The sequence below is a fragment of the Falco peregrinus genome, chromosome 5 (genome assembly GCF_023634155.1).
Source record: "Falco peregrinus isolate bFalPer1 chromosome 5, bFalPer1.pri, whole genome shotgun sequence".
NCBI lineage: Eukaryota > Metazoa > Chordata > Aves > Falconiformes > Falconidae > Falco > Falco peregrinus.
In genome coordinates this window covers 85,218,084-85,241,290 of record NC_073725.1, presented here as the reverse complement: position 1 = coordinate 85,241,290, position 23,207 = coordinate 85,218,084, and the positions used below count along the sequence as shown (strand labels likewise).

Below are 23,207 nucleotides of genomic sequence, written 5' to 3'. Positions count from 1 at the left end.
GGTCCCAGCTGTCCATGGTACTCCTTGGACAAACATGCATGAGGAGGAGTTCTAAAAAAAAGAAATAAAATAAATCATCCAATAAATCAAGCTGTACATGAGAGATTGTCTTTTTCAAGGTGCAGAGTGCAGCTGTTTAATTGCTGAGCATTCAGCTCCATATTTTAGCCCTGCTGTGGTTCTTTGTACCAGTCTGTCACTACAAAGCTGTGTTAAATAGCCAGCCCAGAAACTTCTGACAGTGGCTCTGGGTACCCTCTTCTAGGCTATTGTCATATCTGTACCAGAAGGGTTTAATGAAGTAGAGGGTAATAAAGGTTTCAGTACTTGGGTGGTCACTGGTTAGTAGAACACCCTGCAGAACGCTGCTGTAACTTGCACAGGGATCTTAACTAACCTTTGTTTGGGCAGATAGAGCAAAGGATGATATGCAGCAAATTTAGCACTGTGTTACTCTGTGAAGAGCTTAGCCAAATATTAGGATATATGTGAGAGTGCTTAGCACTTTGCTGGAAAAGGCTTTTGTGACATTTTAAAATGACACTTAAAAAATTATCAATAGAATGCATTTCAGAAATGGCTGTAGCCTCTAGCAGTGCCTAACAATTCTTAGTTCTAACACAAATCCAATTCAAAGGTTGAAACAGGGTGTAGCATAGAAGGTTATAGGAGTTCTGGTCCATGTAGAATCTCTTGTATTAATTGAAATGTTCTTGTAGCACCTAAAGAAATAAATAATCCTGAAATACCTAAAAAGAGGATTGAAATTCCCTAAGTGGAAGTATAAATAAACGAAAGGCAGTTTGTTTTAGAAATACTTAGGTGTACTTAGGAATACTGGGTAACTAAAAGGTCACCAAAATCTCCAACCTAGTCTAGGTATTTTAAAAATAAATATGCATATTACTTGCTCACTTTTTATGCCTTTTTCATCTTCCATTTATGGTTAATTTTGGATGGAAATTTATTTGTTAGAACCTGCCCTGGTGCTCTTGTCAATTTTAAATCTGAAAGAAAAAGTATTGCTGGACACTACAGAAAGTGAAGCAGTGGTACAAGCTACTCCAGGCACGTTTAATATTCTCTGAGCACAGCCCTGCAAAGCCTATGCACACTTTAAAAATTCCCCTGAATGTTTTCTTAGGCCCTGCTCTTTGGCAAAGGGTGATTTTTGTGCTCAGGGAGGGCTGATTAATAGAGAAGAGTTTTGAATGCAGGGCTTGGAGTGAAGAATTGTCACTGCATCCAAAATGGATCAAATTATAGCCAGTACAATAAAACAGTAAAACAGTTCCTTCATCAGAATATTCTGACAGCAAGACAGCCTTCACTCGTCTTTTCTATTTTAAAATATGAACAAATGTCCATCTCTTCTCCTGCTTTCCCATTGCAATACTACGCTCATTTTCTATTCCTCTTGCTTGTTTCTGTCTTTGTTACTTTTCTCCCTGCAATGCTATTTTCTCTTTCCCTGGCCTGTCTCTTAAAAATGTCTTTCCTCAGGCTGACAAGCGCAGTTTGCCAGATTCAGACAAGGCCATTTTGGACATTCTGGAACATGACCGTAAGGAGGCACTAGAAGATCGTCATGAGTTGGTCAACAAGATCTTTAATCTCCAAGAGGAGATTCGTCAAGTGGAAGACTTGAGAGACAAGGTAAGAAATGGAAGGATAGAAAGATGGAATGTCTCAGGCTAGTGCCCAAAAGCCCTCTGAGAGCAGTGGTGGTTAACAGTGTGTCATTTCCAGTATCTTGAAGAGAAAGAAGATTTGGAGTTAAAGTGTTCAACACTAGGAAAAGACTGTGAGATGTACAAGCACCGTATGAACACTGTGATGATACAGCTAGAAGAGGTGGAAAAGGAGCGAGACCAGGTATCTAACAGTTAAAATGGGGAAAATTAGTAGCAGAAGCCTGTATCTCATATGTGTCACTTTGGGGAATTGTGGGTAATTGGACCCAAAATACCATTAAAAAACAAACAGTAACAAGAAATTGCTATTTGTTGGAATTTGCACTACAGTAATTAAACATAGGATAATATTGGGTTGTTTCCACAGCGTAGCATCTGGCAGGCAGGACGAAGATCTTAACAGCTACTGCAGGCTTTATATTAGTGTCAAGTCATCCGGTTTGCACTCTGGAGTGCCACCAACCAAGAGGGAGCTGGAAATGAACCACCCTCATCATCATAATTTTTGATGGTACTACTGTGGCACATCCTGGCCCTAACTGCTGTGCTAATTGGTGAATGGTTACCAGTTCTGAAGTCCCCGTTCCAAACACCTTACAAACAAAACCAGCAGGAGAAGGTGTCTGGTGCCCAGGTGCAGAAGAGATTTCTTCTCTCCACTGCAGGCGTTCCGCTCACGTGATGAGGCTCAGACACAGTATTCGCATTGTCTGATTGAAAAAGATAAATACAGGAAGCAGATTCGAGAGCTGGAGGAGAGAAATGATGAACTCCGAATTGAGGTGGTTCGGAAAGAAGCCTGCATTGTTAACCTGGAGTGCAAACTCCGACGGCTCTCTAAGGACAATAACTTTCACGACCAGGTAGGGCTGAGGAAGACCGATGTGAGTTCTTTTTTTGAGACTTGCTTTTAAAAACATTTTGGTGTGGAAGGGAGAAGGGGCTTTTTTAATTCCCTCCATGAATTAACTGGGGAAAAAAAAACTTCTACTACTAAATGTCAATGCTGTGAGTTCTTCAGTACAGTGGGGTTCAAGTTGTCTATGCCAAGCACATAGCTTCTCGAAGGCTGGCATTCCACATCTTGATTTTAAATGGAGGAAAAGGGAATGCAGAAAGAAATTAATTTCTATACTGGGTTAGAAACTGCACATACTTTTGAGGAACGTGCCCCGGTGAACAGAAATCCCTACAAATGTCCATCTAAATTACTGATTTGGATCTGGAGCCATATTCTGTGTGAGCTTCTGAAGCACTGGAATCACAGAAAGTTCAATCAGATTACTTTAAAGGAGGACTGTAATGAGGAGTTATACCAACCTGGTCTCAGAAGTAAAGTGTTTCCTTCTGATCTTTAGAGTTTGCCACGGAATCTACCCATTACCATCATCTCCCAGACCTTTGGGAGTCCTAGCCCAAAAGCCAATGGTCAAGAAGCAGATGACTCCTCCACTTCTGAAGAGTCTCCAGAAGACAGCAAATTCTTCTTGCCTGATCAAGCTCGACTCAAGAGGAGAGTGAATCTAAAGGGAATCCAGGTGTGTCTTAGTATGAGGCTGGAATGCTGTAGTGCAGGGACTGTTAGAACTGAGAGACATAACACGTATGGTGGTGATGCCTCTGAAAGTGCTGTGCTGTGAAGATAAGAATACATTTGTGTATGGTAGTGGGCTGTCAGTTTTTGCCTTGTGCTGATTTGCATCTTGAGGAGCAGATACAATAGGGCTTCACAGATCATTTTCTACCCCTTCTTCTCATTTTGTGTATTCTCCTTGCTTCTGCTTCATTCACATTCTTGGAGTGTTGCCAATAAATTGATTCTTTGCCTTCTTAACAGTAGTGAAAAAAAATTACATAATGCCTGAAGTCCAGCACACAAGTAGCTGAAGGTGGAAAATGAAGAATTGGTGGAAAAGCTCACTTCGTGTGGAAGGAATAATAGAAAGAAAGGGACACAATCTAGAGGAAAATTAACTGCCTAATTCAGAATTAAATTATGGCAATTTCTGCTCACTTAAAAGTAAGGGGTAGCATGAGTTAGGTCCATGATTTCCCCGACTAGCTGCATTCATCCAGCTATTATCTGATGCTATATTCACGAATTGTAAAAAAATATACAATCTAACATTTGGGATTTTGAAGTTCTCTTTCTTTTCACCTGCATTTGAATTCACCCTGCCCTTCATAACCTTTCTGAGCTCTGGCTGTCATTATTACTTAGGCAATAGAGCTGCATTTTTTACATTGCACGCTCCAAAAGGATGCCTGTTGTATTAACAGCTGCCCGAAACCAGTCCCAAGGCACCCACTTCACCTTTTGTCTCTATTCCCTCAGCAGAAGCTGGAAATTGCAGTGCATTTGGCCCAGACTTTTAAATGTAGTTAGGTAGCTAACTTGTTCGCTGCAGTGCTATTTAGATACTTAAATATCTTCTAAATTTGGGGGCCTGGCATTTAAAGGAGGGCAAATATATGGACCACAAAAGTGGAGAAAGGGTAAAAATATGCGGTTTACAGTATGTGGCAAATATTCTGCATTTGTGCTGATTTTTGTCCTCTTTCATTTAGATACATCCAAGAGCTAAATCCCCTGTCAGCATGAACAAAACATCAGAGTTTCAAGGTCAGAAAGAGCGTCCATGTCCTTATTCCTTTTCTGTTGCTTTGTCTCATTCACTTAATCTCTTTAAGTTGTTTTAACAAATATGCCAACCAGGGATATTCTTAACTAAGTCCAAGTGAGTAAAATAGACAGTTTCTCTCATAGTTAACAATGTCTTAATTTTGTACCTGTGTGTCCTCTCCATCCAAAAGTACCTCCACTGACACACAGTATTGCATCCCATAGCTGACCTAAATTTTCTGTCTACTCAATTCTACCTTTAGGTTACACAAATTTTGAAGTCATTGGTGTAACACATGTACGGAAAGTCATTATACTATTCTCTCCTTGTTGTCAGATAAATCCTTCAAGCTGAAAAACCCTAATCTAGTGATCGTCTAATGACTTCCTTTGTCTTTCAGCAAAAGGGAATTAATTTTAAATCTAAAGCATTGCAAAGGTTGAGGAGCACGGGTTTGGCCCACCCATCAGCAAGAAGCCAAGTTACAAAATTTGTTGCTCTGTACTCACATTTGATGTACTCTTAATTCCTTTTATTTATGTAACACTGTTCCTGAACCAAACACCGTTTAGCCGGCACTTCCTTTATGTGTTACATGCAGCAGCATGCTCACTGTTTTGCAAAAAATGATGGGAAACATGGTTCCTGCTGCAAGATATTTCATGTTAAACTGTATGTTTGGTATCAGGTAATGTGCAACATTAATACAAATTAGAGGTGCTGAGGAAAAGAAGGAGTCTACAAAGACATTCACGCTGTGTCACCTGGGGCTGCTGAGTGATCTCAAGCTTCTTGTAAATATTTTGTTGTAAAAAAAGCGTAATTCAGTGAGCCAATCTTACTGCTGACTACCAGATTCAGATGATGAAGTTAAAACATAAATTAATAAAGCAATCCTTTAATTTGTCAAATAGTGTTCAGAGATCTAATAAAAATGTACAGACCAGAGCTGAAAGAAAAAGTTGGCAAGAGGCTCTCCAGAGTGGTGTGCATTTCTGTACTTTTTTGGGAAGCTGATGGGGAAGGAAAGAGAGCCAGAGGTGCAGGGCACAGCACACTTCCTGAAGCCTCCCTCCAGTGTAGGGTGGGAGAAATGAGATAAGCTGAAATGGCAAGATAACCAAAGTCTTGTTGCAAATCTGTGAAAGACTCTGTATTGAAAGCGATCTGACATAATTTCCTCTGGTGTCTGTATTTTTCTCTGTCGTCTGTGAGCGCAGCAGTCAGAGCACAGGATGAAGACGGGGCTGATGCCAGCAATGGCCGCACAGACACAAGTTCCTCTAATTCTGTTTCCATCAGTAACTCCATCAGCAGCTGTGAAGTCAGCAAGATTGTAAGGAGCCTTCAGATGTCCCTTGCTTGTCTACGACTGTGTCTCCTGATGTGGTTCAGAGCTTTCACAGCCCAGTATTAGCACTTCACTAGCATCCCAGCTGTGATCACATTCAAGGCCCTTGTCAGAGGCTCCCTTAATCCTTTTAACCAGCATTTTGTTAGAACCATGTTATTAGCCTTTTGCAAAATCACAGAATTGGTTTATGTTTATTTAAAGATATTTCAAAGGTATTTATGACCTCTCACTGTCTCCTTATGCCATTTCACGTTTACTGTTAGAAGGAAAAGATTTTCTTCAAAAGCTGCTTTGTAATTTATTTAAGAAAATTTGCAGGGTTTTTTGCAGTTCTCTAATGCTTTTCCTGTCTATAAGTAACAGTGAGTGAGAAAAGGGGTGCAGATCACAGCTGGAAATTTCTGCATACCATAGCCAAACCGTTTCTTCCCTGCTTGCTGTATCCCCATAATCTCCCAAGGTAGTTATTCCATTCTATGTATGTGAGCAGACACAGCAGGACAAGCAGACAGAGAGAGTGCTCTTGCAGAGTGTTAATAACAAAGAACAAAACATCTTTTTATAAAACCGTGAAAAATGCTGCCCCCAGGAAATTAATACTATACCCAAGAATAGCCAGGAAAGAACTCCCTGCCACTTGTAATAAGCTTAGCTGGGTTAGGAATATTCTTCGGAATATCTGTTGGTTATTTAGATGACTTGTACTGTCTTCCCTCTAGTGCAATTCAGAGTTTAGTTTCTAGTGTACTAGGTTAATAATTTAATGTATGGAGATCTGTGTTTTTCTTTCTTATTCCTACTATTTATATATCTAAGTATCCATACATTCTGCTTTTCATCCTCTTCCTCCTATACGTCAGCTGTGCAACACATACACCACACATCAAGGGCAAAGTTAAAATTGTTTGATAAATCATCCAGTCATGTGGTCACAGAAAAATGTACTGTGCCAGCACCAAGCTGTGCATACTGCTAAGATGCTGTAATATATGAATACGAATGCTCTTGTATGTAGCATTCTGCATATCTAGTCGCAATTTTTCTTACTGTTGTGTCTACTTCACGGTGCAGAGTACCACTGGCAAGCTAGCAGGCTAATGCTTCTCTAAGAAATAATAACATGATTGAGATGGTTAACCTGTCACTTTTTTTTTTTTAAAGCAAACTCTGAGAAGTCGCAATGACAGTATCATGTCAACCACTCCTGAGCCTCCAGGAAATGATTCAATAGTCCGACGTTGCAAAGAGGACGCCCCTCATTGCAGGTAGGTAACCACGCTGGCGAAACATGCCTGGAAGCTCTTGTCACAAGGAGGAGGCAAAAAAGGGCTGTAGATGTGCTTGTCTCTGTCTCTAGTTGGAGAGCTTCTATTAGGCAGCAGGACTAACTTGCTAAACTTCTCAAGGCTGCAGTCTTTCATCCCTCATTTTGTCCAGAACACTCAGGAATCTCTGACAGTTCAGCTGGGATGAATGACACAGTGATACCACTGCAACAGCGACATTTTTTAATGTACATAATAAGCAGCAGTACTGAAATGACTAGGCACCAGTGCTACTGGAGAATGTGCTCTACCTTTGCGGACTGATATGGCTTCACTTTTTGCTTCTCAGCTCCATGCATTGGTGTCCCTGTCCTTTCCCCTTCTCTCAAAGCCCCTTCTTCTCTGTAAGCTGCCAAAATAGAGCACAGCTGCTTGAATATCTGTGAGGAATGGGGGGAAGAAGTGGGTGAGGGAGGTGGATTTTGTCAGGCTTAGGGCTTTTTATCTCAGCATAACAATAAGGGGAAAGAGGTGCGTTGCCCTCAGCTTCACCTTCTGCTGCAGCTTCCAGTGCTGTTGGGTCATGGCCCTGCGGACTTCCCCTGTGAGTAAAATCAGATCAGCTGGTGAATGGGAAGTTGGTGGCAGGAAGGAATGAGACCTTGCCTGCCTCACAGTCCCCTAAATGGCACGGAACCCCTTTCTAAAAGTTTTATAGCAATGCAATACTTGGACATACTATTTTGGTGTTGATGTGAATAGCATCAGTGTTTGTGCCAGAAATATCAGAAGATATAAATAAGTTCCCTCAAGGTCCCAAGCAGAAGCAGAAAAGAACAGAGCCCAGGCAAACCGATTTAGAAGAAAGCAATATATGTGGAGGGTTTAGATCTTTATTAGATCTATTTTTTGAGATCTAATCTTTATTAGAACTTTGTTTAGATTTTTAATGCTTTTCAAAACAAACTCCTCTTTGCAGACTGCCACGTTTGCCTCTCTCTGTGTAAAGCTTTGCAAGACAGCTTTCCATTGAAGGCATCCTCAGCTAGTTCTCCCACATAATTTTATGGGCTGCTGAGGATTTAGACAGTTTATTCTAGTGTCCCTTAGCTTCTCCTATGTTGTCCTCCAAGCCCCTTTTTGAAGTGTGTTGTGTTAATTCAAAATGGAGAAAGAGGGTTGTTCTATTAATGATTTGAATGTTTCATGTTTCAGGTGCTTAACTTGAAAAGCCTTTGGCATGCCTGAACATTTATATATTTGCAGTATATGACAGAATGCAGTAAAGATTATATGGATATTATTAATCCTGTAGATTTATTTCACTGTAGCTCTGACTAGATCCTGTTCCATACGTTAAGGCACTGGAAGACTGAGCTGTACTGAAATCTGAAAATTTTCCTCAGGTGATCTTTCCCACTGGCATGTGGAAGAAAAAGGTAACCTGGAGCAAGCTCTGAATGTGGCCTTACTTTGTTGAGTGAACTCAAGTCAAGTACCTCAAGAGCATGCCCAAAAGTTCACTGTACTTTATAACTATTCTGCTAAGGTTTTTTAACTTGTTTGTGAACATAATCCAAAATAATTGCTATTTCATGCCAAGTTGCAGATTTCACAGTTCATCTGATCTTGATTTGTGTGAAAAAGAAGTGAGATCATAATTTAATGTAGGAAAAGGTGTATTATTTCCCTGCTTATGCATGGTGTAAAAATAGCTGATTCTCCCCGGACTGACTCCAAAAATTCACCCTTCAGCTGAAGCCAGATATGAGGAATATCAGCTCCACGGGAGACCTACAAATCATTCTGAATGGGAAAAACAACAAGCTGTTATTTAAACAGCTTTGCAACCAAAGGACATGCTTTAATGAAGTCCTAGTGAAGCAGACAGGTCACCCACTTGGCTGGACCCAACATCCCCAGTATCCCTTTAAGAGCAAAATTTTGGTGAATTTTAACTGTTTATGTTTAAGGCCTACCAATCTAGTCATCCTTAACAGGAAAGGTTGTGTCAGTGAGAGCTGGGCGGGGACCAGAGCGGTGGCCTGGCAGTTTCTGTGCAACAGCTTGGTACGCCTTGCCATTCTGTTACCGTAGGTGTCAGAGTAACCATGCGAGGTACCGTTAAACTGTTATAAAATGCTTCAAGTACCTTAAATCAAGCAGGCAAATTACTCCTTTACTGCTGCACCTCAGTCACTTCCCTTGCATTCACTCTGTCCCTCAGTGAGCTTCTGACATGTTTGATCTATCATGGAAAAAAAACCATGCTGCAGTATACATACAGCAGACATTATGCAACCATTTATCTCAGTGCTGAAGCAGGTGTGGTGTCACACATATGAGACAATCAGTCAGCAGCTTCCCTTCGTCTTCAGCAAAATCTTCATTCCCTCACTGCATTTAGCATTTCTTCCTTCTGAACCTTCTTGCTGCTTCACATGCTTCCCATGCTGGCTGACACATATTGTCTTCCTGCCGTCTTCCTACATCTTCCCTGGGCCCTCAAGTATGTTACTTGCTTATTTTTTTGCAGCTGTGCCATTGTCTGATACAACACTTCCAACATCTTTCTTTTTCACAGAGAAAGTTCTTCCTCCAGAACTTAATGAAATCTGCTGAAGTTGGAAATCTGCTGAAAGCTGGAAAGTGAACAGCTTTCTCTCTCTCTCTTCTATTATCTCATGCTTTGTTTTTAATTCCAGCCTGGTTGAAGATGACAACGACAGCTTTGGATATGATGCTTTGGAGCTAGATGGTAAGCAAGAGGACATTGTGTATATAGTTTAACTATGCAATCTATGTGATTAGCTCACCAGCTACAGATTCTGTTAAATAATCAACTCCTGGTCTGAATAAGATGGGACACAGTCTGAGAAAAAAATCAAGTCAGTTTATCATAAGAAGAAAACAAAGGGTCAGCTGGTGGTGAGAACAAGAAAGTAGGTATTCCCGAAGAAGTACGTGGCAGAAGAATCAGACAATAGATGGAGGGTGCTTGGCTGAGGTTTGCAGGTTGGTAAGAAGACCTCCAGCCTCAAAATGAGGAAAGCATCAAATTTGCAGGGGAAAGAGTAAAGAAGACAGAGCCAGACTCTTCTCAGTGCTACCCAATGAAAGGAGAAGAGGCAATGGGCATGGACTAAAGAACAAGCAATTCCATTTAAACAGGGGGGAAAAAAAGCTTTTTTACTGTGAGTGGTCACTGGAACAGGGTTGTCCAGAGAGGTGAACTAGTCACCATCCTCGGAGATATTCAAAACCCAACTGAAAATATCCTGAGCAATCTCCTCTAGCCAATCCTCCTTTGAGTAAAGGGTTTGACTAGACAGTCTCCAGAGGTCCCTTCCAACTTGCTGTTCTGTAGGAGCGATCAGGTAGGTCCAGTAAGCAGGACTGACTTTCCTTGTCATGGCCTGTGAACATGAATCATGCCTCTGAATCAGGAATTTCCTCTTTCAGCTTTGGCTGGGATCAATCAAACATTCATTTTCTCCTTTTCCACTGTTTTCATTCTATCTAGGACTCATTTTCGTTCTTGTTACTCTTTCCAGACGACAGTCATGACAGGCAGTCACATGGAGCTCCTTCGGTGCACTCTTCCTCTTCTTCTCATCAGTCGGAAGGCCTGGATGCCTATGAGCTTGAGCATGTCAACTCCATATTCAGAAAGTTCTCCCTGGAAAGGTATTTGAGATGCCAGTTCACCTACCTTAGAGTCTGAGGGAAAAGGCTATTATGGTAGAGGTCCTCCATTTATCTATTAGTTGCTGAAGATATCATGGCAGGAATATGATGTCACAGGTTATTTGACACAAATATCTCATAATACTGTGCTAAGTCTTTACTTCTCTATGTCAGCAGCAGTATAACATGTTATTTTGGAGCCCTTTCATATCCTGTAAACCAGTGGAGGTCATCCTAAAACTTCAAGGCAGACAAAATGTTCTAGAAGCTTAGATTTATCCTTGTGATCTTGTTATCTTGCTGCCACAGGTTGCTAGGTGAGGTATTATTTATTATACATCTGAGTTAGTCAGTCATGTCTGGGCACCTGAAGCTATCCAGGTGCTCTTCTCCAGAACTTAGGCAGTAATGAGAAGGATTTCTTTTAGAGTCCTTAGATCCTAGTGCTTTGATAACACCTAAAGTTTATTTATATGTCTCATTTATCATGCATGCATTTAACTCTGTAGCGGTAGCTAAAAGCTGGGATAACTAACTGTTACTTCCTTCCATGAACACAGACCATTTCGTCCCTCTGTCACATCTGTTGGTCGCATTAGAAACTCCTGCCATACTATCCAGCGCGTAACACTGAATGGAGACAGTCTCAATTCAGAAATCACTCTGGTTGGAGGTAATGACAAAGGCAGCTTTATTAGCTCTGTCAAGACAGGATCACTTGCAGAGAAAGCAGGCCTTCGGGAGGGACACCAAATCCTACTGGTGAGCAGAAAATAATCAACAGTATTGGATATCTGTCTACCTGCATGCACACACACTCACCACAATACTTTCCTTTGTTTCTTCTTTCATCTCTTATTAATGACAAAGTATTATGACTCATCCAGAAGAAAATCTGCTATTAACTATGAAAATAGAGAAAATAGTATTTACGGTCATTCAACACACAGAGACACTTTTGCACTTCACGGTAGTTCTGTATGGAAGAGATCAGAGCAACTGATGCTTTCTTTAATGCTGTGTTGTGTAGTACAGCCCCTCTGAAAAGACTAGAATGAGATTTGCTGTCAACTTCCTAGTACTTGCCTACCTGAAAGGAAGTTGATGTTACTCAGCTTAGCATGATGCCTCCTAAACCATTCTTTAGAGTGGCCTATCTTGGGACTGGACATGTTATGAGCAAAAATGGATACAGGTGGGATGTGAATGGGAAGAAGGGGCTGCACAGCTGCATAAGTGTCCCTGGCATCACATAAGCAGGAGTGAGACGGTGCTTCTGCTGAGTTGCTTCTTGCTTAGTTTTCTCTCCATTGCCAATGTTCCCAAACCATTTTCCTGTTAAAATGTCTCCAAGGGGGGAAAAAAAACCCCTACAATTTCTATTCCTGCACTACTTACTGCTGAGAAGCCTGTGATTGTCAAAGAGCTGCAGTTCTGTTGACTGCTAGCATTCATAATTTGAGAGAAAAGAAATTAAATAATTAGAATGTAATCTGCATCCTGATAGCAAAGTATCTTCATTGTTTAATCAGAAGAAGATTATGCTGCTTTAAAAAAAATGGTTTAATTGACTCAGAGATTGAACCTGCACTGGAGAGTAATATTTCTTTCATGTCTAGTTGGAGGGCTGCATTAAAGGGGAAAATCAGAGTGTTCCGTTGGATACTTGCACAAAGGAAGAAGTTCACTGGACAATTCAGAGGTGCAGTGGTCCAGTGACACTCCAGTATAAATCAAATCATGAAGGTAAGACCAAAAGTATTTCTCATCTCAAATAGGCCCAAGTCTATTATACTAACTCATCTGGATGAGAATGACAGAACCAGAATATCCTTTGTATTGGTATAAATCTGAAGCATGCCCCTGATGTTAATTATAGCTGCTTTGTGTAACTGCTCCAGCTTTTAGCTTTGCAACTGAGAACAAAAAAAAGCCCATATGCTTGTCACTACAGGACTCTGAAGGATTTGCATGGTGGGCCAATATCAAGCTGATTTTTATGTACAGTTTTCTGTAATACAGCGTGGTGAGCTGAATCATCTTTATCCAGCTGAAGTCAATTTAGCATTTACCTGATGGAGTTGCCCTGTTTATTACCTTTGTGGCTTTATCTTATCTTTAACAGCTAGAGTTCATGTGTGGTGAGCAGAGTTTGATTTTAGTGTTCATGGCCTGTAATGATAATTTCAGGTTATGGATCAAAAATTACATTCCAAAATCCATTTTTTACTGGTGTATATAAATTTGCAGGGTTTTTGGTTTTTTTTTAATGCTGGTTAGAGAATTTCAGCTGCATAGATCACACAGGAAGTGATGTCTTTGATTTTCTTTGATGTTTTCAAAGGTAGGAAAGACTATTGCAATTTTTTTTGAGCACCACTTAAACTGCAGATAAAGCATGTTATAGATAGTGGGAGTGCCAATTAAAGCTAATAATAAAGGGAATAGCTTGTCATTAAAACTGGTGGCAGAACTCAGGCTGTACTTACAGGACAGAGCTATAGCTGTGTCTGCACCTTTGCTGCAAAGTTCTGTCTTTCACAGGTTATGTGTGGAGTACTGAAGGAGTTACCTAAAATAGCATTATAATGAGAATATTCTCACCGATTCTGATACCAGCAGCATAAGCTTTTTCTGAATCAGTGTTCCATTAGTGTCTTTAAGGTGTAGGCCCGTAACCTTGTAACTAGTGTAACTAGCACTCTGGAAGTGTAAACCCTCTTGGAGGAGTCTCAGGAATGTGTGCCATGTGCTTCTCCCAGAGGGTGCCCAGGAACGCAGCAGTACTGAGGCCTGGCCAGCAGCAATCATGCTTCACCCCTTCCTTCCCTGCTGCAGGTTACCGGAAACTGCTCTCAGAACTGGAAGAAGGGCTGATCACATCAGGGGACTCATTTCATATCCGCTTGAACCTGAACATCTCCAGCCAGCTGGACTGCTGTTCCCTGTCAGTGAAATGTGATGAGATTGTTCATATTCTTGACACCATGTACCAGGGAAGGTGTGAGTGGCTGTGTGCCAGAGTTGATCCATTTACTGACAGGGACCTGGAAATGGGGACCATTCCCAGCTACAGCAGGTGAGTGTAGTGCTGAGTGACCACGACGGAGAGCCGTGGTTCTGTAAACGGGGAAATTAATAACTGCTGTAAGAAAAGAGGTATATGTCTTAATTTTTTAGTTAAGGCCTGGTGATGTTAAACTTTATAAGCTATAAAGCTTTACAAAGGAGACTCCAGATGTTACCTGAAAGAATAACGTGGCCTTCTCAAAATGTATCGTAGGAAAATATGCCATGGAGATTCTTTAATCCTGAACTCACTGCAGTCCTGCTCATTATTTTGTTCCTGCATTTACTGTGTGGTTCAGTCAGTCCTCACTGCTATTCCTATTTAATCTTTTCTGTAGGCTCAGACCCACTGCAACCCAGCTTTCTTCTGAGTGGTTTCAAATATATCTTGATCTATGTGATTCCACCCTTTCTTTCAGAGCCCAGCAACTTCTTTTGGTGAAGCTGCAGCGGTTGATGCACAGAGGAAGCAAAGATGAGACAGAAAGCTCATATAACACTCTTCGGGCACTCCGGGTAAGTATCTACAAACAAGGTCTTTTTAACACCCAAAACTCCAATGCTACTTGTTGTTCATTACATTAATTTTACAGAAAGTCCTGTTTACGCTCTATGTATGTTTTGATTGTGCCAGGCAATGGGTACCTTATGTTTGCTTTAAATTACATTCTCCCTGGCAATGGACCTAGCACTATTAATCCTTCCAGCTATGAGGGAGTGTACTTTAAAGTCTAATATCTGTTCTGTGTCTTAGTTAGTCCCTTTCATTCTTCTCTGCCTGTAAGTCTCAAATGCATCTTCATATCCACATGAGGAAGAAGCTGTGTGCTTGGAGTTAATAATCAAAATAATTTCTCTCCTACTGTGAATAAGCATCTAATCCACAGAGCTATCATTGTCCCGTGTTAGAAAGACCTGTCTCTTCCAACCTACATGCTATGGAGAGAAGTGGGATTTTCAGGTCTTCACAAACAACAGCCCTGCCAATTTCTCCTTTTCCCTCAGGGAAAGTAATTTGATTTTTCTTTGTTTAGACCCAAGGATTCCATCTTTACATAATTACAAACTAACTTCCTGGTCTGTTAGTTACCATAAGTATTTTTAGAGCCTGGGAGACATATGCTTCTAACATTTGCAGAGACACTATAGCCAGTGTTTTTACTCAATTTCAATCAAGGTTAAGTGTCATGCATTCCTTCTGTGCTACTGTCCCCGCTGATCAAAGGGACAGAGATCACTGGCAGAGATGCTAGTGAAAGAAAAAGCTTTGCATACTATTTCTTGGTGCAGAAATAGCCTCTTTCATAAGCTGTGAAGAGCAGCTCTCCTGCGGAGTGCAGAAGAGGAGAGTAACAGAAGCAGAGTTACTCGGCATAGGCCATGCAATGTCTGCAGTTTGCTTAGAGTACTGTATTTGGGATAGATATCAATCAATCAATGTCCCTTTTGTTGGAAATATAAAACACCTGCTTTTGCTTCTTCTGTTTCTGGAATGCTGTGATTTAAGCAAAAAAAAGAAGGAGGGAAAGAAAAACTCCTGTTATTTTTCACTAGAATACATTGCAGCCAGAGGAGCCTGCCCCACAGAACGACCCAAAAGCCAGCCCTCGCCTATCCAGAGCAAGCTTTCTTTTGGGCCAAATATTACAGGTAATAAAGGTCAAACGCTCAATGCAATGTCTGAAATAGTGGGACTGAACAGCAGGTATTCTCAGGCTAACCTAATTTCCCCAGAAACTCCACCTCAGGTATAGAAGTTGTATTGGGATTTATTCCTATAAAAAAGAGATTTAATATTTGGAACAGATGAATGGGTTGTGTTTTCTAACTGCTTTTGAGACGCGGTGTGTTTTCTTTTAAGTGCGTGCCTTCCATTACTGATGTAGCTTGATGAATCAAACATGTCTGCCATTAGAGGCTGAAATGTGTTGTGCTCGAACCGTAAGGATAAATCCATCGGACTAGACCAAATCCCCCAGTCTCTGTGAGATAAGGTTCCATCATAAAACGGTCCTTTAATTGCAGGTCATTGACTCTGAGGGTGACAGAGACTGTGTAGGTGAAAGACAAAGCCTTATGAACGTGGTTGTGAAGGTTAGCAAATATACAGGAGGAGGAATTAATATTTGGATAGAGGAATAGTAGGGTGGATGAGGAATGAAAGCCTGAAGCCTATTTCTCAGTGTAAAAATGTGCCATTTGGGAAGTTTTAAGTCTTTCTGGTACAGGAAAGAAGAGGCAGAGTTTTGGGTATAAGCTGTGATACATTTGTGCAAATACTCAAGAGGGTGTATGTTACTCTGCGGTGGAGCATCAGTGCTTGTACTGGTGATAGCAGTTTGCTCTGCAAAGAAAAAAACATGCCGCTTAAGAGCAGAGAACAAAATAAGAAATCCCAAAGGGGATTAACAAAAGCTCTGAATCAGATCTATGATATTTAAAGAGCCTTAGAATTCAGTCAACAGACCCATGGAGTCTTGTCTTTGATAGACATAGGTAATTCAGATCTCGTAGATAACAAGTGTGGGCTGATGAATACATGGGAGAATAAAGAATGTAAGAAATGAGGGTCAAATCTCTTTGTTCACCTTTTCAGTTTGTCAGTAGGTCTGAAAACAAATACAAGCGTATGAATAGCAATGAGCGAGTCCGTATCGTCACTGGCTGGCCCTCTGGTCTGGCACGGACCTCATCTGAAGCAAAGAAGCTGTCGCCTGATAAAACGGAAGGTATGGATATAAAATAGTAATAGCTTTTACAGACATGGCATTGATATAAAGGTCTACATAAAGGTCTACATAACAGCATGGCTATGAAAAATGTCATAGGTCTTTACTATTGCAAAAATTCAAAAGCATTTGCGACCAAAACTGATTTTACTAAAACTGCTTGGGGCACTGAGCCTTCATGAGCAAGTTTAGGACGCTGAAACTTCCTATTTGGTTGGCAGTTCTTCCTAGGTGCTTTCTTGCTCTTTGTCCAAAAATGTAATTCAAATGTTTAATTCAAAGTAAGTCAAGCTAACAAGCAGAAAGATTCTCCAAGCAAGTGTCCTGTTAAACCATGAAATAATCTCTTGAAAGCAAAAGGCACTTGATTTAGACACTATTTAGTATTAGATTGGACATCAAACTACAGGCTGTACAGTAAAGACAACCCTGGCAAAAGAGAAAGGAGGAGCAGGATGACTAAGCCTTCATTTCTAGTTCGTGTGTTTCTCCTTCTTTTTCTCCAAATACTGATGGAGAGGAAACCAGAAGATAAATGTCTTGTTCTTTACTCAGATTTGGATTCCGAAAGTGAAATTAATAAGAGGCTCAGCCTGATCCCTTATAGCTTGGTGAGACCAATCCACTGTGAGCGCAGGCGCCCCGTACTTTTCACCCCCACCATGCTTGCCAAGACCTTGGTACAGAAGCTTCTCAACTCTGGAGGTGCCCTGGAATTCAACATATGCAAGCCAGGTAATGGATAAAGGAGGACCATGACTGTTAACCCTCACTGGTGGAAACATGAACTTATATATGCATGCACACATAGGGACATGCATATGTGATAGTTGCTTGAGGTACTTCAAGTCACATCAGAGTGATGTGTACCTATAAATCCTGGAGTTTGAGAACATCTGAGATACTTTAATGTTTTTGAGACAGCCATTGCACATGGTTATGAGATTCTGTGTCTATGAATATTTTCCATGTGTATGCTGTGTGGTTGCTAGGATGCCCCTCAGAGACTGAAATGCTGCAAGTGCTCTTTCTGTTTGCATACTGTTTGCATACTGCATATCTAGGCAATGTGAAATTTTGATTAATTTGTTTCTAGTATTTGCTATTATGAGGAATATCTTCCCTAAAGCGACTTTAGGTTTCTATCTCATCCAAGGCTGTGAAGATTGTGCATTTGATCTACTCAAAAGACTGATTTTCTTCCATGCTAAATATTTACTATTAAAGCAATATGCAGTACCGTGATTGCTGTAGGGCAAGATTGTATACAACACAGCATTAAACATAGCTGACGTTTCATTTTTACACTAATATTGAATACCAACCGCATAGCATGCAGTCCTACAGTTATCCAGACAGAGAAACTGAAAAGTTAAGTATTATAATAAATATCCCTTGTCTTGCAACATAAAACAAAAGCTTTGATGTAGAGCTGCAATTCACAAGGGGGCCAGTATCACACATTGCAACCTAAGCCAAATTTTTCGAAACTTTAAACACAAATGTTGGAACACTAAATCCTTGTTTTAGGAGCCTATACTGAAGAGACCTTTTTTTTTTAGCACTTCTCAGCATCCTGCAGCCCTGAAACGTTACTACATAACATTAGGTGCTGGAATTGTATTTACTGTTTTAATTTAATGCCTTCATAGTGTTGTAGCAATTGCCCAAGGACTCATTGGTGCAGCATATAGCTGAGATGCTCAGCTGTGATCAGATTAGGCTTTAATTGAATTCAATGGAAGAAATGAGGCAGCTGTTAAGACAATTCATTGCTCGTCTTCTTTCCCTGAACCATCCTTACATCCAATGTGAAGTACTATGGGATAGTTTTCGAAGTGTTCTGCTGTAATCCTGATTTTGTCCTCATCCACATCTCTTTCCAGATATTGTAACAAAGGAAGAGTTCTTAAGGAAGCAAAGAATGGAGACTATCATCTTCAGCAGAGAAAAGAATCTGAACACATATGAATGTATAGTACCTGCCAATATCGAGGCTGTCACTGCCAAGGTGCTTAGAGTACTCTGTATCCCTTTGATAGGCTGTCTGGGAATGTCTGCAATGTGTGTTTCTTCTTGAATAGGAGACTGACCAATTTACAGTTGCGTGTTCTCTCTCTTGCCCACCTTCATTCTCAGATTTGTATTTATTTCCCAAAATGGCTTTTACTTGTGCTCTTACTTTCCCTTTTCTTTTTCATCCTCAGCCATATCCTCTTATATTCTTGCTCATTACCTGTGATGACCCACATTGATGCAACAAAATATCCTTTTATTTTGTATGCTTCATCCCTTATTAATTTCCTTTTCATACCATAAGTATATATGGATGTGTGAGAGAGTAAAAGATACAAGGACCTAGACAAAAGAAAGGATAGCCTGAAACAGAGACAGGGGTGTACAGTACAAAGATAACAATGTCGAAGACAGAGATCTTGTATCAAGTAGAGTAGACTTGATGCACAGCATGGAAAAAATTAGAATTAAAGTGATGTTTTTTTCTCTCACAAGTAGTTGCAGTAGATGTTCCTTCTGCACAAAGAGCAAGTGTGTGTGTTTATGTATATATGTAAAACTGGTATTTTATACTTTTCATCTTTAGAACAGTCCATTTCTATTTTAAATCTCTTCAGAAAGCTATTAAGCTCAGCTGTTATTTGACTGACTAGTTTTAAACCAGTAGGAGGAGTATGGACTTTAAATGTATATTTGATTAAAAGGTTTTAAATCAGTACAATGGTAAATGAAGAGCTTTTCAGCTGACCCTATAAGGTATGGATACCTTTATCTCGACATTCCACAGCAGTGAATGTTCCTTTGTGACACTGTTATGACTTTGTTTTTAGAACAAGCATTGTCTCCTCGAAGCTGGAATAAGCTGCACAAAGGATTTAATCAAAGCCAAGATATATCCTATTGTTCTCTTTATCAGAGTCTCAGAGAAAAACATCAAGAGGTTCAGGTAACGTATCAAACCTTTTGCATATTTGATATTCTGTCTTATTCAGTGAATAATTCTCAAATCCAATAATGTTCTCACTGAGAGAAATAAACTTCTTCATCTGGTGCTTCTATGTGCACTATTTCCTCCCGTGACTCCTCCCTGAAATCTTACAACCAGAGAAAGTAGGAAGTCCCCAAATCTAGCACCCTTTCACTGTCACTGATAGCAATGAGCATTGTGGGAGGATAAGACCAAAGAATATGCAGTCTTCTCCATGCTCAGCACTCCCACAGCATTTCTTAAAGTAATGCCAGCTGGAAGAGGAAAGGTCATAAACACTTGCACTCTTCTTTCATTCAATCCTCTTAAATTGTTTCCCCATAGCAAATATTTTTCCTTGGGGGCAGCACAGAGGTAAGGGGAGGATAGACTGGGAGTAGCTGTATTCTCCACTGCTTTTATGGCTTGTATATTGTCAGCAGAAAATAAATTCTTGATGGGACAAATGGGACAAAAATGACAAAAAGACATTTATTTTTGGTCTGCTCATTTGATACAGGAAACTACTCCCAAAGCCAGAGACCGAAGATGAGTTTTTACGTATGTGCCGTCTGAAGGAGAAAGAACTGGAAGCACTGCCATGTCTTTATGCCTCTGTAGAGGCAGATGCATGGAGCAGTATTGAAGATCTTATCCGAACAATAAAAGACAAGATCGGAGAAGAGCAGCGTAAAACCATCTGGATAGATGAGGATCAGCTATAAAAAACAATCAGTAAAATGGAGCTCTATGGTGACAAAAGGACATATCCAGGTGGAGCAGGGGCTTGCAGAATTCTCCAATTAGGTGCCCAGTGCTCTGTCCTGTTTCACCCTTGCTGGCTGGGGACTTCCTGCTGGCAGAATGCATGTATGGAATGGAACTGGAGCTGTGTGGAACAGCCAATGTCTCTGGTGCTGGGGATCTAGGATGTGGATCAGACCACAGCCACCACCACAGCTTCTGACCCACCAGCATCTCTTAAAGGATAGCAGCTGTTTAACATGGGAAAAGGACAAAGATCTTGAGAGGGAGCTTGGGGTAATTTATTATGTTAAAAATTTGGCTCATTGAAAATTTCTGATGAGACCAGATAGTGGAATCTAAGAGGAATAAAGCACGGGGACTGGGCTAAAGGATATGCGACCCTAAGGTGAGATTCCTAACATAACCAATTAAGGAAGCTGGAGGCTGGTTGGTAGCAACAGCAACACTACCACTGATGGCCATGGCAGCTCTGTAGCCCTGTTTCTCCGTAACCGTTTTAATCATAAGAGAAGAAAATAGCTATAATTCCTGGCATTAATTAAAAAGACGTTTCCCCCTTCCTTTTTAAACCCCAGTTTTATTTAACAGTTTTGCAGATTTCCTTTGTAGTCCTGGTACTTACAGGAAAATAGACTCCACTGTCCCAGTGGTACATCAGATCTTTCCAGGTCTGCCAACCTTTCATTTAGTTTATCCCTGCCTCTGCATTGTATTCATTTGTACATCTCTCAGTTTTTAACATTTTTCACTTGTGGAAAATACCATGGTGCCTTCTCCAGACAACAAGTTTCTCTGTTTCTCTACTGAAATCTGTATTTCTCTACAACATCATCACCTGCCAACATGCCTGCTCTCAACAGGAGGGACTGTTTTGAGAAGAAGAAAAGGAGAACTTCATAAGCCAATAATCACTGTGAGCCATTCAGTCCTTGACCTCTCTGCCATGACTGACAGCAAGGAGACCAGCAAGCATCACACTGTGCTGTGGCCAAGAAGGATAATGTTTTCAAAAGTGTGTACATGACTTAGAAGACCACATCCCACTTCCAAAAGCACTTAACTCCTCAGAGAGTTTAAGTTCTACTGATAATGAGTGGGACTTAAAACTCCTAAATCTTTTCAGTCTTCTAAAATTTTCCCTCTATACATTAGAGACTGTATTGAGACTGCCAAATTGATTCAATAAAACTGACCAGATAATAATGACTTGCACAATTGCTGATCTGAAATGCAATAAAAATTGACCTACAGACAAAGAGTTGTACGTCCCATTATCCTTAGATCCTTCATTCCTTGTCATATCCCTCCCTTCTAAGATGCACTTAGTAACAAATTTACCTTTGCTTCTGTGTGCATCCCAAGTCCCCCATCTAGGTGCTTCAGGCTGACATGCAGCAGCTGGCAATAAAAAGACAAACAGAATTCAAGCAAAACATCTAGCCTGGTTGCCTCACTAGATTAACTGCTATGTTGTCTTTGCAATGAGCTTCTGATGCTGTGGGTGTCTCTCAGGTAGGTTGGGTCAGTTCATGTTGGCTTGTGTGATTGTGCTTTTCTGCTCTTCTCTTTTATGCACATCATTTTTTAACTCATGATGTCTTCTGAAAGTCATTTATGTCACTTTACATTTAATTTCCACTGCTCTGTTTCTCAAATTATTAATGTTTGAAAGGCTGTTCATAGCTAGCATTTCTTAGAGAATAGCTCTTTACCTGCCCAATGCCATCTGTTTGGGCTGAGCAAGCAGGGGGACACTACTATTTGCAATCTCTTTACAAAGTACAGGCTGCATACACAATCTGCAACTCCCTCCAGGGCAAAGAATAACAACCAGTTGGGGTATATAAAGAGCAAATTGGATGATTCTTCAGAGATCCTCTGTAGCTCAAGCAGAAATAAGAAAGTATCTGTTGGAAAAGCTAAGCCTTCAGGAGCATTTTGAATTCATTCCTAATGTCCTGATAACGCAACCTTGTGTAACAGCTGCCTGTGGTTTGTTCCTGCCCCTCTTGTGATAGCTTTTGAGTCCACAGCTGAGCAATGGGAGGGACTGTAAGAACATTTCTCAGCTGCTTCAGCAAAAAGTTCAGCCAGGTCAGCGTCAGATCCCTTCAGGAGCAACCAGCTGACTGCTCACCGGACAGAAATCATAGGATGTCCACGTCCCACTGGCTGTGCCACAGGGATCGGTAACATCTGGTGGAATGGCTAGAACAGATGGCTAGTGGGGCGGAGGGGATGGAGTATCTCAGATTGCCATGGTTGTTTTTGCAGTGATCTTCTCTCACTACAGCTTTATTTCTGAGCCCTCTTTACATGGACAACAGCTTTGGATGTGATTTATCTCACTTAACTTCAGACATAAGAAAGGTATATGCCAAAGTCTAAAGGAGGTTCCTTTTACAATGAATAGAGATACAGCTCCAAAGAGCTATTTGTCTACCTTACTGTAGATGGCTATCTAAGGATGAGATGAATTGCCCTCTGAACCATCTGGGTTTTTTCATGGACTATAGAATGAAACTAGAAAATTAGCCTGGGCTTTAGCATTTAGCTTTTTGATCTGTAATTTGGGACAGCTAAACCACCTTATAGGAAAAGTCAAACAAGAGATTGTGGCTGAAAACAAGATGAGATCTAATTATTTCTGTGAAACAAGAGAGGGGTAATACATGGAACAGACTTTTCTTCCTGGTATCAGAGTACACCTCCTGTAAACTCCCAGCTCTGTGGATAATATCAGGCATTGTGGTTATCTACTGATATGTTGCAAAGCCACCAGCCTCTTGTTAAGTGAAGTTCACTGTCAGAGCCATGTGCTATAGCCTGCATAACCTTCATCTCTCTTTGACTCAGTAGAGAAGCACTGAAAATTATATTCCCCCTTGAGTTCTGCATGTGAACTCAAAGAGCAAATCTATAGCTGGAGTATGAGTTGCAGAAATGCATCAGAGCAAAAGGAGCTATTATCATTTACACTAGCTGAGGATTTACACTACGCTACACTTCTGATCTAGATCCAAATGTTGTCCAT

The 23,207-nt window shown here is 40.7% G+C and overlaps 1 protein-coding gene across 2 annotated transcripts in view; it reads left to right on the top strand.

The window, feature by feature from the left end:
- Window positions 1–21,429, top strand: part of CARD11 (caspase recruitment domain family member 11) — a 46,838-nt gene extending 25,409 nt beyond the window's left edge. For both annotated transcript variants that reach the window (XM_055803638.1, XM_005228981.3), the window contains 19 exons: window positions 1,504–1,656; window positions 1,750–1,875; window positions 2,360–2,557; window positions 3,053–3,232; window positions 4,263–4,317; window positions 5,539–5,654; window positions 6,834–6,937; window positions 9,643–9,695; window positions 10,492–10,624; window positions 11,185–11,386; window positions 12,244–12,370; window positions 13,463–13,703; window positions 14,113–14,209; window positions 15,248–15,343; window positions 16,290–16,422; window positions 16,978–17,157; window positions 18,309–18,433; window positions 19,269–19,384; window positions 19,926–21,429. In XM_055803638.1, the coding sequence (XP_055659613.1) occupies window positions 1,504–1,656; window positions 1,750–1,875; window positions 2,360–2,557; window positions 3,053–3,232; window positions 4,263–4,317; window positions 5,539–5,654; window positions 6,834–6,937; window positions 9,643–9,695; window positions 10,492–10,624; window positions 11,185–11,386; window positions 12,244–12,370; window positions 13,463–13,703; window positions 14,113–14,209; window positions 15,248–15,343; window positions 16,290–16,422; window positions 16,978–17,157; window positions 18,309–18,433; window positions 19,269–19,384; window positions 19,926–20,130 (2,640 nt within the window). In that variant the 3' untranslated portion in view covers window positions 20,131–21,429. The remainder of the gene's footprint in view (window positions 1–1,503; window positions 1,657–1,749; window positions 1,876–2,359; window positions 2,558–3,052; window positions 3,233–4,262; window positions 4,318–5,538; window positions 5,655–6,833; window positions 6,938–9,642; window positions 9,696–10,491; window positions 10,625–11,184; window positions 11,387–12,243; window positions 12,371–13,462; window positions 13,704–14,112; window positions 14,210–15,247; window positions 15,344–16,289; window positions 16,423–16,977; window positions 17,158–18,308; window positions 18,434–19,268; window positions 19,385–19,925) is intronic.
- Window positions 21,430–23,207: the final 1,778 nt, after the last annotated feature.